Source organism: Protomyctophum parallelum (genome assembly GCF_964188405.1).
Source record: "Protomyctophum parallelum genome assembly, chromosome: 2".
Lineage (NCBI taxonomy): Eukaryota > Metazoa > Chordata > Actinopteri > Myctophiformes > Myctophidae > Protomyctophum > Protomyctophum parallelum.
In genome coordinates, this window is record NC_139699.1 from 12,349,006 (window position 1) to 12,364,726 (window position 15,721).

General features: G+C 36.4%; 1 protein-coding gene across 1 annotated transcript in view; it reads left to right on the forward strand.

Annotated features, from left to right (window-relative positions):
- The window catches only part of LOC310854509 (glypican-6-like), a gene marked incomplete at its 3' end in the record, with an annotated part of 202,607 nt that extends 197,949 nt beyond the window's left edge, over nt 1-4,658 (forward strand). Inside the window, exons 7-9 of the mRNA XM_083759189.1 lie at nt 1,066-1,196; nt 3,526-3,701; nt 4,447-4,658. Coding sequence (XP_083615315.1) covers nt 1,066-1,196; nt 3,526-3,701; nt 4,447-4,658 — 519 coding nt within the window. The remainder of the gene's footprint in view (nt 1-1,065; nt 1,197-3,525; nt 3,702-4,446) is intronic.
- Nucleotides 4,659-15,721: the final 11,063 nt, after the last annotated feature.

A 15,721-nucleotide genomic window follows, 5' to 3' on the forward strand; every position in this document is an offset into this window, starting at 1 on the left:
CAATTTAGTATTATTTAGTATATGTAAGGTTTTGCCCCCTCAAATGGTACCTCGTCAGATAATCCCCACATATCCTACAACAACTTCTGTGAACAGACTTCACTGTAGTAGCTTTTCATAAATTATATTTGTACTTAGGCTGTCTGCTGTCATGAAAGTTTATAGTTAGAGAAATTCAAAATCCAGCCTTCTGCTGTCCAGCCTCTCCCACCCCTCACTGGGGAAAATTCTGGGAGGAAAACAGAAACGGGGTGAGTCTTCGTATTCGCTGCAGCCGTGCCGTGCTCGGGAATCATTTGATTAGTTGATTTGACCCTCCCAATCCAACCCTTTGATGCTTAGTGCCAAGCAGGGAGGTCACATTTTTGGTATGTCCTGGCCGGGGATCGAACCCCGACCTCCTAATTTCAGGGCGGACACTCTAACCACAAGGCCACTGTCTGGTTTCACTGCTTGTACCTGTATGACTCTGAGTGAGTGACAAATAAATCCCTCACAATATTTATTGGTTCTGCTGATGATGATAATAATAATAATAAGTTTGCAAGTTATGCTATTATTATGCTATTGTTTGTATATTTTTCTGTACAGTAGATTTTTGTTTCTAGAAGTATGCGTTTCTTTGTGTCTTCTCTTTAATGATGAACCTAAGAAATACTTGAGCAATGTACAGTATGCTCTAGTCTACACTACACTAACGTTGTGTCCCCAGGCTTTCTGCAGTGCCTGTCCTAAGCCATGGTCTCTATTTACTGATATGCTCATATCAGGTCAAGAGCTGCATGGTCTATAGAGCCCACCTGCTGTTAGCCTGTACATTCCACACACCCATATGTATACCGTACATGTTTGCACACGGCCGTCTGTATCTGCTGTAGACCGATTATGAAAACTGTAAAGCAAATGGATCCCAGTCTAGTCTATATGACTACTACTGTATACACACTAGTACACTGTCTGGTCAGTAACCACTAGCCTAGAGTGCACATCGACATTGTGCAGCGTTCTCATTCTAAAGCCTAGTATCAACCTAGCATTCTTGTATTTTTGTCCTACACACCACAGGTGGTTGAGATCAAAGATCAACTGAAGGAGTCCAAGAGGTTCTGGTCCAGCCTGCCAGATGAGATCTGTACCGTGGGCAAGCTGACAGAACCGGATGAGGAGCAGTGCTGGAACAGTCACACCAAGGGCAGGTGAAAAGAACTTTAACCACTCGATATATATACCCGGAGGAAATCTACTCCACGTTTTCACTTATCACCTCCTGCCTGCTGGGGATTTAGAACTAGCACGCGCTGGAGCATCAGATTAATGCTCTCTACACATACACAATGGACACAGTTTATACAAGGCAGGTCCTGCATGTGCTCTAAATCAGCGGTTCTGAACCTTTTCAAGCCGTGACTCCCCAAAATAATCGTATTTGGACTGGGGACACACATTTTTAGATGTAACTATTTGCTACCTACCTACTTTATGCATATAAACACCTAGTATTATTAAGTATGATTCAAGTTTCTATCTATATAAGTTTGGGTGAAGAGCTAGTCATACATATACACACCACGTACTCTGGTCCCAGCAGATCAGGCACAACTTGCTATTTTATTTTTACTGATTATGTATATAGTATACGTATGACTAGCTCTAAATGATGACGTAAGAGATATGGTCATTTGTGGTCGTTTGGTCCCAGCAAAGCAGGCATATACTATATAGGCATATACTATATATAGTATATATATAGTATATAGGCATATACTATATACGTATACATATATACTATATAGAGTGTGTAGTTGTAAGTTGATTAGCGGTATACTGTGGTTACTTTGCGCCAAAAACTGTGACAGCTGTCCCGCCATTTGATGTTTATGCAAGAAAACAGCAAATCTGTGCCTGGTTTGCTGGGACCAAACGACCAGAAATGACCATATTTCTTACGTCATCATTAAGAGCTAGTCATACATATACACACCACGTACTCTGGTCCCAGCAGATCAGGCACAATTTGCTATTTTATTTTTACTGATTATGTATATAGTATACGTATGACTAGCTCTAAATGATGACGTAATAAATATATATAGTATATATATAGTATATAGGCATATACTATATACGTATACATATATACTCTATACTCTATACTGTATAAAGTGTGTAGTTGTAAGTTGATTAGCGGTATACTGTGGTTACTTTGCGCCAAAAACCGTGACAGCTGTCCCGCCATTTGATGTTTATGCAAGAAAACAGCAAATCTGTGCCTGAGCTAGTCATACATATACACACCACGTACTCTGGTCCCAGCAGATCAGGCACAATTTGCTATTTTATTTTTACTGATTATGTATGTATATAGTATACGTATGACTAGCCCTAAATGATGACGTAAGAAATATGGTCATTTGCGGTCATTTGGTCCCAGCAAAACAGGCACAGATTTGATGTTTTTCTGCATAAACATCGAATGGCGGGACAGCTGTCACGGCGGAAGAGACCGGGCGAAAACATTACTTGCGCGCTCTGCTTGCGCAAGTAATAATAGAAGATACCCTTGTAAAAAAAAAGCAATATAGCAATGTTGAGACTGTGCTTGTACAGTAAGTTATACAGTAGCACTGTGCTGTAGTGTAGGGCAGTGGTTCTCAACATTTGCGGTACACATTTGCGGTACCTCTGCAGCGAGTAAGGGCCCAGTGTCATGTTCAAAGACACTCTAACAGGGATAGACAACATCTATTTAACAGGTCTGAACCTTGACCTAACCACTGTGACTTGATATGCTATCCACTGTCACTGATGCCAGTCGCTGGCTGAATTCAATCTTTTGTGCCACACCAGACGGCACCACAAGAAATTGTTGTTTCAGGATGACAAAGGATGATGGTACAGTCATCTGTTCTCCTACATACACAACATATTTTTGTTGTGTTATGACCTTGTGATTAGCAAAGTAATTAATTTGGGTAAAGTACATTTACATATAACTTCAAATAATCTAAACTACGTTAACAAAAATATGTTAACGTAAGTTTGTATGCTGTCTCATGAAATGTCTATAGCCTACAGTTGTATGTGCAAACATACCTGGCAATAAAAATACATCTGAAATTCACCACATGAACCCTGGCAAAAGACGCTAACATATCGTGAAAATAGACAAACTTTTGCTGAAAATAGCAGATCTACAATATCACAATGTGCCACAATGTGTCACCATACTTGAGAGCTAGAGCTTGTAGATCAGCTATATTTGGAGAACATATATGGTGTAGACAGCATGTATCTGTGTCCTTGTGGACCCTAAAAACCTTCATAGAGTTTACGTGGTTAATAGAAATATGATATATCATGACTGTCTCATGGAACAATATTCAATGCTAGTGCAAACATACCTGGCAATAAAAATAAATGTCAATCTGATTCCATCTCAGATTTTGAATCTGAACTCCTGTCAGGGCAGCATCCATCAATGTTACATAATATGACACATTGTGTTTCTGATTTCATTCTGGTCAGATATTTCCCTGAAGTGGTGAAGGAAGGTCTGACCAACCAGCTGAACAACCCAGAGGTTGAGGTAGACATCACCAGACCAGACACGCTGATTCGACAGCAGATCATGGCTCTCCGTGTAATGACCAACAAGCTGAGGAATGCCTACAATGGAAATGATATCTACTTCCAGGACTCTAGTAAGTTTTCTAATATAAATTATTTGATAGTGGCGCTGAGACAACTACAGTAAATGCATTCTATACTGCCTAATAGTGCCTTTCACAATATATCACAACTGTTTTTTTTATTTTTAGAATAAATCAATACAAATAAATGTTTGGCCCATACGACTCAGGCATACTGTAAATGTACACTACAATTACTATACGTACATACCTGTGTGCTTATTATACACACTTTTACACCTTTTACTGTACCAAACAAAGTCTCCGTTATCTACTAAAGCAAAGACTATCATCATCAGAAGAATAAATGGAAGTGGTTGTGAAACAGCCTAAGCTCAGAAAGACTGCCTGCAGTACATAATTGTCCTCGCCAATCATGGTCATAAGGCTCTGATGCCTGACAGCGATTTCCCGGGGTCGATTCCCTAGCGGCCTAGCCTAGCCCATTGGCCCTTTGCAGCATGGCACTCCTCAATTCTCTCTCCCTGTTTCATGTCTCTCTTCCCTGTGTACTATCAATAATGGGCCCCAAAAGAATCCCCAAAACATCTTAAAAATAGAGAGAATGCCCTTGGTTTGACAACATGTGGTCATTTGTAGAATAAACTGCTGCAGATAGTTTATATGTATACAGACCGCTGTGCTGACATGAGAAGTTATATGGGAATTTTATTGCCATTCCGTCCACAGTCGGTGGATGTGCACATTCATATTCATACTGTACATACTGTTCATATGAATGTTTTTGTCTCTGCAGGCGATGAGGGGAGTGGCTCCGGCAGCGCCAGCGGCTGCTCTGATGGCTGTACCACTGAGCCTGTAATCATCGGTACGGAGGCGCCAGTAATCGGCGCAGACCGGAGTGACGTACGCGCCGCGGCAGCCGGAAAGTCATTTTCCCCCGGACCCTCCCTGCTGCTGGTAACCGCTGCCCTCGCACTCCTGGCACTGCAGACACACTTAAGATAATACCTACAGGAGTCCTGATCCAGGACCAGTGTACTCGGACTTAAAAGTATATTGAACAGCAAGTTCTAATGCTGTTGATGTTCCCTCACTGGACATGTAGAACCTCCGGAGTTTCACCCAGAACGGTTCACGGTATAGGGCTGAGTGCAGCTCTGCATCCTGCTTGTCCCCCAAAGACTGCTTGGTGTCTTCACTGAAGCAGCTTTCCACATGGCATTTTCCCATAATTTTAGAACTGGACACGATGCATCCCTTTTTGGAGAGTGACACCCATCTTTAGATGCTCATATGGAAAAAGTCCCCCATCTTTTCTTTACAAGAAGAAAATTGTGATTGCTTTTTGCCTTTCGGGTCCCCCACAGAGAGAACGTATGTCTTATTGTATGGGTATGAATGGCAATGTTGTAATTGGTTTTGATCCAAGCTCAGCAGTATATGGATTAGCAGTAATTGATTATCCTGCTTCAGTCACTCTGTAATTGCACACTTGATGATCAAGACAGTACCAGTGTATTGAAAACTACTTGGTGTTGGTTCCATGTGCTTTCAGACCTACAGGACACAATTACAACATATATAGAGAAAAATATATATTTATATTTTCAGAACGTTTAATTGTATCGTACCATTATTTGGTACAATACAATTGTATTAAACAATGCAATTGCGTACCATTATTTTTATTAAATTGTAGGCCTACCTTTTTCACCGAAAGGTACTGTGCTCTATTGATTTATCAGTGGCTTCATTTTAGCATATAAAGCATTATTTGTTTTGGGAAGTTGTGTTATTATCGCCTATAATAAAGAGTTTTGGAAAAGGAAATTAATATAAAGGATTGAAGTTTAACCCATTAAGACCTGATAGGCTGATTCTACAAATCATCAATGTCGGGTGGAAACCGATTACGTCCAAAACGGTTACTGTTACTGTTTTCAGGATTCAAATTAATAAACAACAAAAGTGGATCTGATACTTTTGATGCTTTTGTGTGACGCTGTAGAATTCTCATGCAGGGTCGTTAATTTTACGAATAAAAAACACAAAAAGTTTGAATAAGGAGATAAGAGGTTTCTGCCCGACAGCAACGAAATGCCTTCTAAATCCTAAAGGTTTTCTGAAAAACTTACATATCTGAAATGTAAAATTACACAGATGCTTTTCCGGTTGTAATGGATTAATAAGATAAATAAGAAAAATAGTAAAACATTCATTAGGCATTGGTAAATTGGGGATCTAACTTCTGGGTACTTGAAATATGAACTTGAACCTTTCAAGTCCATTGTTTCTTATTTCTTTTTATGTTTTAAGTACAATCATATTCACCACATATCAAAACAACTTTTGCATTTTTATTCCATTCCCCTGACTTTTATAAATGTAAAAATCAAGCCAAACGGTCCCATATATATATATATATATATATATATATATATATATATATATATATATAATATTCTTGACATGGTATGTCTTTCAAAACAAAACAAGAATGTATGTTTTTTGTCCGCACTTTTATTTTGAAATGAGTAAAAAGAAATGTGCCCTTCCTTCTGACATCAATCATATTCAATTGGTTCAGGACTTTGCCCTTTCGTAAAAAAAATATAATTAAAAAGAAAATCTGAATTAATCAGATTAATTTATCATGAATAGCAATGAAAAACTTGCTGTTATTTTAGCGGAAGTGGCAGCATATTGACCATGGGCAAACATATTTTTCACTTCACTACGCCTTTAAGTGAATGAGAACCATCATGATGGTACAGTATGTGTTTTAGATTACTGGGTTGTTACAGATGCTCCAATGGAATTAAATATGAGCCCAATCAGGAATCTCTCTTTTTTATCCTTAGTTTAAAACAACATTCTGTGTGTAGTAGCCAAACATACCCACTGGGGAAGGCAGAAGCCAAAACATTTGTCTACACACAAAATGGGCATCATGTTGTTTTCAAATAAGATGTATAAATAGAAAACGTGCAGCTCATATTGAATTTCATTGGAGTCGCTTTGCTATGAGTGAACTAAAATAATGTTGTTTTGTGACTGTATGTGGGTGAGCACAGTGGTTCAACTTTGTTTCAGATGCTGTAATTCTTATGCCTGAGCAATCCGGCTCCTCAGTGAGGCTTAAAGTCTATCATGGCGCTTTTGGAAATGAGAACCCAGTAGGTAAGAGTATGCCATAGCAAAGGTCAAATGCACCTACTGTATGAGAGCCCATTTCCACAGAGAGGGAGAGTCTTGAATGGCGTTGGATTTTAGTTTTCTTTCTTTTTTTCATGTCCTTCAAATACAGAAAAGAAAATGTCTTATCTGGAGTAGTACTTTTGCAATGGGCTCACCACTGCAAACAAAAGATCTGTCTCGGTTTGGTCTCTCAGGTCCAAGCTGACCTTTCTTTTTTCTCCAAATAGGTAACATTTCTGTGGTCAGAGACATGATCTGAATGTGCAGGTGCCCCACGTACACCAAGGAATATAGGCTACTATTGTGTCTGACATTATTTTATGTTTTTTAAAGTAAAATGAAATTATTCAAATTCTACAAAGTGTAGAAAAACGTTATGGGGGTGTTATTATTTTTTTTTTTACAAATGTTATTATATATGTTATTCATCATGGTCTTCTCCAGTTTGATGTTAAACCTTTTCTGCACCTTTGCTAAATAATGATGTGAGTGTAGCACTGTTGTGATTTGCAAAAACAGAAATGTAAGGGGCACATTAGGAGTTGCCAGAGCTTGCTGCTTAAAGTTCTTGAGGGAATTGATGTTTCACGGTTATACAAGCAGACAGTCATGCCTTACCGTTTTTTAAGAGAATAGGCTCAAATTTATTGCTTTTTTGGCTTTTGTTACTCATTCTTGTATACAGACAATTATGGACGGGTGAAAATAAACATTTTATTAAAAAACATCACCTTGATTCTCTACTTTCATTAGATTTTAATTATTGTCTCCCATGGCAATACGAAGACTGTTTTCGCCGCTGTCTGTCCTTCCATGTGTCCGTCTGTTACCAGATAATCTCCGGCACCGTTGTCCCAGTCGCTACGAAACTGCACACACACTCCCTGGATGCCAATCACCGAACCTCTGCCCCAAGTATTCCAGAAGGGCCTGTTATAGCACCACCATGAGGCAGATTTTTGCAAAACCGTTTTTTTTATATTGCTCCTACAGATTGTATCCATACATCACGCAAATCAAAATGTATGCAACTCAACTGGACGTAAGAGAATGTTACCAGAGACCACACTGTTACAGTATGTGTATTGCCATGAAGCCATTAAAGGGACACTTCACCCAATGACGTTTAGAAGATTTAGAACACTTTCCTGGGGATCTTCATGTGTGTAATATGTGATTTACCTTTATAATAATAATAATAAAGCTTTATTTATATAGCACCTTTTAAGAACAAGTCACAAAGTGCTTAACTTTGTATACATATACAGGGAGAACAGGATGGGACCTTTAGACCTTAAGACCATAGGTCCAAAGGTCGGTGGTATCATTATGTAAGAGGACTTTAGGCCCTCGTGGTAAAGTGGTAAGGTCCCTCCCTACACACCGGGCGCAAATTCTGATTTTTGTCCTGCTGGCTGTGACGAGAGTGTGTGTGTCGGGGGACAGAGGCCGGGTACTCGCGTTGGCTCCCCCCGCCATTCAATTTGAGGACGTGTTGGCCATGGAGGGTATAGATATACACTACAGTATCAGCACGTTTATCAAAACCACACAACTAAACATTTAATCCTCCAAAGTCGGATTATATTTTCACATAACGTAATGCGTCCATTAAAATGTCAGTATATCCAAGGGTGCATCGGTCATGCGGGAAGTGGGAACTGTAATGCGAACATCCAAGGCTGCATTCAAGATGAAACGTGGTTTCATGAAAGTTGTGAAACCAAATGAGTTGTTTCACAGCTCTAATGTAAACACCAAATGCACAACGTGTACAACATGCATTGGTATAAAAAAAAAAATAGTCACTGACGCGAAAATAAAACCGCCACACCTGCGTCTGCTTTGATGTGTGTTGTACAGCAGCAAACACTCCGTTTTAACAGCTGCTACAAAACATCTTGTAATCACTTGCTAAATTGAACCTCAATTAAATATTATTCTTACCTTAAATAAACCTTTCAAAAACGGTGATTATTCGTCGGTGAAGTGAGGTTGAAAGGTTTGTGATGCTGACTGCAGGTGCGGTGAAATGGCGTCTGTCAGGAGAACTTTGGAAAGTTCTTGAAGGGGCATGTCCAGGTGTCCATGTGTCCAAGGCATAATGCTGTATATTTATAATGCTGTATATTTTACTGAAATCTGACCATAGTGTGGTTACAGAACACAATTGGTTGGAATTAAGTAAATAAGACCATTTGAGAACTACATGCACACGTTCTTGCATTGTTAACAAGAGAAAAAAATGGGATAAAAAAACGTCTAAAAATGGACTTAAAAAAAATGTCAAAAAATTTACGTCCAAAACACGTCTATTTTTAGACGTGTATTAGACGTCTACTTTTAGACGTTTTTTATCCCATTTTTAGACGCTCGTCTAATAGCCCATATCGTACGGCATACTATAGCACGCTGTTTTTCATAATTTTTGAGGATTTGAAAAGAATGATGGGTTATAACCCATCGTTTTTTTTTTTTTTTTTTAAATATATCCTCATTTTTCATCATTTTTGACCATCCCACTGAGCAATAGCCGGCTATTAGACGTGAGTCTAAAAATGGGATAAAAAACGTCTAAAAATAGACGTGTTTTAGACGACTATTTTTAGACGTGTTTTAGACGTCTATTTTTAGACGTTTTTTATCCCAGTTTTTTGAAATTTTGAAAAAAAGAAATTACCTCGTTTTTCATCATTTTTGAACATGGGCTATAGCCCATAGCGTACAGCATACTATAGCACGCCGTTTTTCATCATTTTTGAGGATTACAAAAATGAAAGAAAAAAAAACATGGGTTATAACCCATCGTTTTTAGATTTTTTTGAATTTTCTTTGAATCCTCGTTTTTCATCATTTTTGAACATGGGCTACAGCCCATACCGTACAGCATACTATAGCACGCCGTTTTTCATCATTTTTGAAGCCCATCGTTTTTTTTAAATTTGAAGAAAAAAAAAGTATCCTCGTTTTTCATCATTTTTGACCATGGGCTATAAGCCCATACCGTACGGCATACTATAGCACGCCGTTTTTCATCATTTTTGAGGTTTTGAAAAAAAAAAAAAAAAAAAAAAACATGGGTTATTGCCCATCGTTTTTTGAATTTTTTATTATTATTTTTTTCATCATTTTTGACCATCCCACTGAGCAATAGCCGGCTATTAGACGTGCGTCTAAAAATGGGATAAAAAACGTCTAAAAATAGACTTCTAAAAAACGTCTAAAAATAGACGTTAAAACACGTCTATTTTTAGACGTGTTTTAGACGTCTATTTTTAGACGTTTTTTATCCCATTTTTAGACGCTCGTCTAATAGCCCATATCGTACGGCATACTATAGCACGCCGTTTTTCATCATTTTTGAGGATTTGAAATTTTTTTGATTTTTTTTTTAATCCTCATTTTTCCTCATTTTTGACCATCTCACTGAGCAATAGCCGGCTATTAGACGTGCGTCTAAAAATGGGATGAAAAACGTCTAAAAATAGACGTCTAAAAAACGTCTAAAAATAGACGTCTAAAACACGTCTATTTTTAGACGTGTTTTAGACGTCTATTTTTTGACGTTTTTTATCCCATTTTTAGACGCTCGTCTAATAGCCCATATCATACGGCATAATGTAGCTTTTGAGGATTTGAAAAAAATTAAATGAAAAAATATACATGGGTTATAGCCCATCTTTTTTTGAAATTTTGAAAAAAAAAAAGTATCCTCGTTTTTCATCATTTTTGACCATGGGCTATAGCCCATACCGTACGGCATACTATAGCACGCCGTTTTTCATCATTTTTGAGGTTTTGCAAAAAAAGAAAGAAAAAAAAACATGGGTTATAGCCCATCGTTTTTTGAAATTTAAAAAAAAAATGTATCCTCGTTTTTCATCATTTTTGACCATGGGCTATAGCCGATACCGTACGGCATACTATAGCACGCAGTTTTTTCATCATTTTTGAGGTTTTGAAAAAAAAGAAAAAAAAAAAAGCTTGTGTTATAGCCCATCGTTTTTTTTAATTAAAAAAAAAATTAACCTTGTTTTTCATCATTTTTGACCATGGGCTATAGCCCATACTGTACGGCATACTATAGCACGCCGTTTTTCATCATTTTTGAGGTTTTGAAAAAAAATAAAGAAAAAAAAACATGGGTTATAGCCCATCGTTTTTTTAAATTTTGAAAAAAAAAAGTATCCTCGTTTTTCATCATTTTTGACCATGGGCTATAGCCGATACCGTACGGCATACTATAGCACGCCGTTTTTCATCATTTTTGAGGTTTTGAAAAAAATGAAAGAAAAAAAAACATGGGTTATAACCCATCGTGTTTTTATTTTTTAAAATTTTCTTTGAATCCTCGTTTTTCATCATTTTTGACCATCCCACTGTGCAATAGCCGGCTATTAGACGTGCGTCTAAAAATGGGATAAAAAACGTCTAAAAATAGACGTCTAAAAACGTCTAAAAATAGACGTCTAAAACACGTCTATTTTTAGACGTGTTTTAGACGTCTATTTTTAGACGTTTTTTATCCCATTTTTAGACGCTCGTCTAATAGCCCATATCATACGGCATACTGTAGCAAGCCGTTTTTTCATCATTTTTTAGGATTTGAAAAAAATGCAAAAAAACCCCCCAAAAAAACATGGGTTATAACCCATCGTTTTTTGAAATTTTGAAAAAAAAAGTATCCTCGTTTTTCATCATTTTTGACCAAGGGCTATAGCCGATACCGTACGGCATACTATAGCACGCCGTTTTTCATCATTTTTGAGGTTTTGAAAAAAATGGAAAAAAAAAACCTTTGGTTATACCCCATCGTTTTTTGAATTTTTGAAAAAAAAGATTAACCTCGTTTTTCATCATTTTTGACCATGGGCTATAGCCCATACCATACGGCATACTATAGCACGCCGTTTTTCATCACTTTTGAGGTTTTGAAAAAAAATACAGAAAAAAAAACATGGGTTATAGCCCATCGTTTTTTAAAATTTTGAAAAAAAAAAGTATCCTCGTTTTTCATCATTTTTGACCATGGGCTATAGCCGATACCGTACGGCATACTATAGCACGCCGTTTTTCATCATTTTTGAGGTTTTGAAAAAAATGAAAGAAAAAAAAACATGGGTTATAACCCATCGTGTTTTTATTTTTTAAAATTTTCTTTGAATCCTCGTTTTTCATCATTTTTGACCATCCCACTGTGCAATAGCCGGCTATTAGACGTGCGTCTAAAAATGGGATAAAAAACGTCTAAAAATAGACGTCTAAAAACGTCTAAAAATAGACGTCTAAAACACGTCTATTTTTAGACGTGTTTTAGACGTCTATTTTTAGACGTTTTTTATCCCATTTTTAGACGCTCGTCTAATAGCCCATATCATACGGCATACTGTAGCAAGCCGTTTTTTCATCATTTTTTAGGATTTGAAAAAAATGCAAAAAAACCCCCCAAAAAAACATGGGTTATAACCCATCGTTTTTTGAAATTTTGAAAAAAAAAGTATCCTCGTTTTTCATCATTTTTGACCAAGGGCTATAGCCGATACCGTACGGCATACTATAGCACGCCGTTTTTCATCATTTTTGAGGTTTTGAAAAAAAAGAAAAAAAAGAAAAACATGGGTTATAGCCCATCGTTTTTTTATTTTTTTTAATTTTCTTTGAATCCTCGTTTTTCATCATTTTTGACGATCCCACTGAGCAATAGCCGGCTATTAGACGTGCGTCTAAAAATGGGATAAAAAACGTCTAAAAATAGACGTCTAAAAAACGTCTAAAAATAGACGTCTAAAAAACGTCTAAAAATAGACGTCTAAAACACGTCTATTCGTAGACGTGTTTTAGACGTCTATATTTAGACGTTTTTTATCCCATTTTTAGACGCTCGTCTAATAGCCCATATCATACGGCATACTGTAGCAAGCCGTTTTTTCATCATTTTTTAGGATTTGAAAAAAATTCAAAAAACCCCAAAAAAACATGGGTTATAACCCATCGTTTTTTGAAATTTTGAAAAAAAAAGTATCCTCGTTTTTCATCATTTTTGACCAAGGGCTATAGCCGATACCGTACGGCATACTATAGCACGCCGTTTTTCATCATTTTTGAGGTTTTGAAAAAAAAGAAAAAAAAGAAAAACATGGGTTATAGCCCATCGTTTTTTGAAATTTTGGAAAAAAAAGTATCCTTGTTTTTCATCATTTTTGACCATGGGCTATAGCCGATACCGTACGGCATACTATAGCACGCCGTTTTTCATCATTTTTGAGGTTTTGAAAAACATTTAAGAAAAAAAAACATGGGTTATAACCCATCGTTTTTTTATTTTTTTTTATTTTCTTTGAATCCTCGTTTTTCATCATTTTTGACGATCCCACTGAGCAATAGCCGGCTATTAGACGTGCGTCTAAAAATGGGATAAAAAACGTCTAAAAATAGACGTCTAAAAAACATGGGTTATAGCCCATCGTTTTTTTAAATTTTGAAAAAAAAAAGTATCCTCGTTTTTCATAATTTTTGACCATGGGCTATAGCCGATACCGTACGGCATACTATAGCACGCCGTTTTTCATCATTTTTGAGGTTTTGAAAAAAATGAAAGAAAAAAAAACATGGGTTATAACCCATCGTTTTTTTATTTTTTTAAATTTTCTTTGAATCCTCGTTTTTCATCATTTTTGACCATCCCACTGTGCAATAGCCGGCTATTAGACGTGCGTCTAAAAATGGGATAAAAAACGTCCAAAAATAGACGTCTAAAAACGTCTAAAAATAGACGTCTAAAACACGTCTATTTTTAGACGTGTTTTAGACGTCTATTTTTAGACGTTTTTTATCCCATTTTTAGACGCTCGTCTAATAGCCCATATCATACGGCATACAGCAAGCCGTTTTTTCATCATTTTTTAGGATTTGAAAAAAATGCAAAAAACCCCCCAAAAAAACATGGGTTATAACCCATCGTTTTTTAAAATTTTGAAAAAAAAAGTATCCTCGTTTTTCATAATTTTTGACCAAGGGCTATAGCCGATACCGTACGGCATACTATAGCACGCCGTTTTTCATCATTTTTGAGGTTTTGAAAAAAATTAAAGAAAAAAAAACATGGGTTATAACCCATCGTTTTTTTATCTTTTTAAATTTTCTTTGAATCCTCGTTTTTCATCATTTTTGACCATCCCACTGTGCAATAGCCGGCTATTAGACGTGCGTCTAAAAATGGGATAAAAAAAGTCTAAAAATAGACGTCTAAAAACGTCTAAAAATAGACGTCTAAAACACGTCTATTTTTAGACGTGTTTTAGACGTCTATTTTTAGACGTTTTTTATCCCATTTTTAGACGCTCGTCTAATAGCCCATATCATACGGCATACTGTAGCAAGCCGTTTTTTCATCATTTTTTAGGATTAAAAAAAAAATGCAAAAAACCCCCCCAAAAAACATGGGTTATAACCCATCGTTTTTTGAAATTTTGAAAAAAAAAGTATCCTCGTTTTTCATCATTTTTGACCAAGGGCTATAGCCGATACCGTACGGCATACTATAGCACGCCGTTTTTCATCATTTTTGAGGTTTTGAAAAAAATGAAAAAAAAAAAAAACATGGGTTATAGCCCATCGTTTTTTTAAATTTTGAAAAAATAAGTATCCTCGTTTTTCATCATTTTTGACCATGGGCTATAGCCCATACCGTACGGCATACTATAGCACGCCGTTTTTCATCATTTTTGAGGATTTGAAAAAAAGTAAAGAAAAAAAAACATGGGTTATAGCCCATCGTTTTTTGAAATTTTGTTAAAAAAAAGTATCCTCGTTTTTCATCATTTTTGACCATGGGCTATAGCCGATACCGTACGGCATACTATAGCACGCCGTTTTTCATCATTTTTGAGGTTTTGAAAAAAAAGAAAAAAGAAAAAACTTGGGTTATAGCCCATCGTTTTTTGAATTTTTGAAAAAAAAAGTATCCTCGTTTTTCATCATTTTTGACCATGGGCTATAGCCGATACCGTACGGCATACTATAGCACGCCGTTTTTCATCTTTTTTGAGGTTTTGAAAAAAAATTAAGAAAAAAAAACATGGGTTATAACCCATCGTTTTTTTATTTTTTTTATTTTTCTTTGAATCCTCGTTTTTCATCATTTTTGACCATCCCACTGAGCAATAGCCGGCTATTAGACGTGCGTCTAAAAATGTGATAAAAAACGTCTAAAAATAGAATGGGATAAAAATGGGATAAAAAAATGGGATAAAAAACGTCTAAAAATAGACGTCTAAAACACGTCTACAAATAGACGTCTATTTTTAGACGTTTTTTATCCCATTTTTAGACGCTCGTCTAATAGCCCATATCATACGGCATACTGTAGCAAGCCGTTTTTTCATCATTTTTTAGGATTTGAAAAAAATGCAAAAAACCCCAAAAAAACATGGGTTATAGCCCATCGTTTTTTGAAAATTTGAAAAAATGAGTATCCTCGTTTTTCATCATTTTTGACCATGGGCTATAGCCCATACCGTACGGCATACTATAGCACGCCGTTTTTCATCATTTTTGAGGTTTTGAAAAAAAATAAAGAAAAAAAAACATGGGTTATAGCCCATCGTTTTTTAAAATTTTGAAAAAAAAAAGTATCCTCGTTTTTCATCATTTTTGACCATGGGCTATAGCCGATACCGTACGGCATACTATAGCACGCCGTTTTTCATCATTTTTGAGGTTTTGAAAAAAATGAAAGAAAAAAAAACATGGGTTATAACCCATCGTTTTTTTATTTTTTTAAATTTTCTTTGAATCCTCGTTTTTCATCATTTTTGACCATCCCACTGTGCAATAGCCGGCTATTAGACGTGCGTCTAAAAATGGGATAA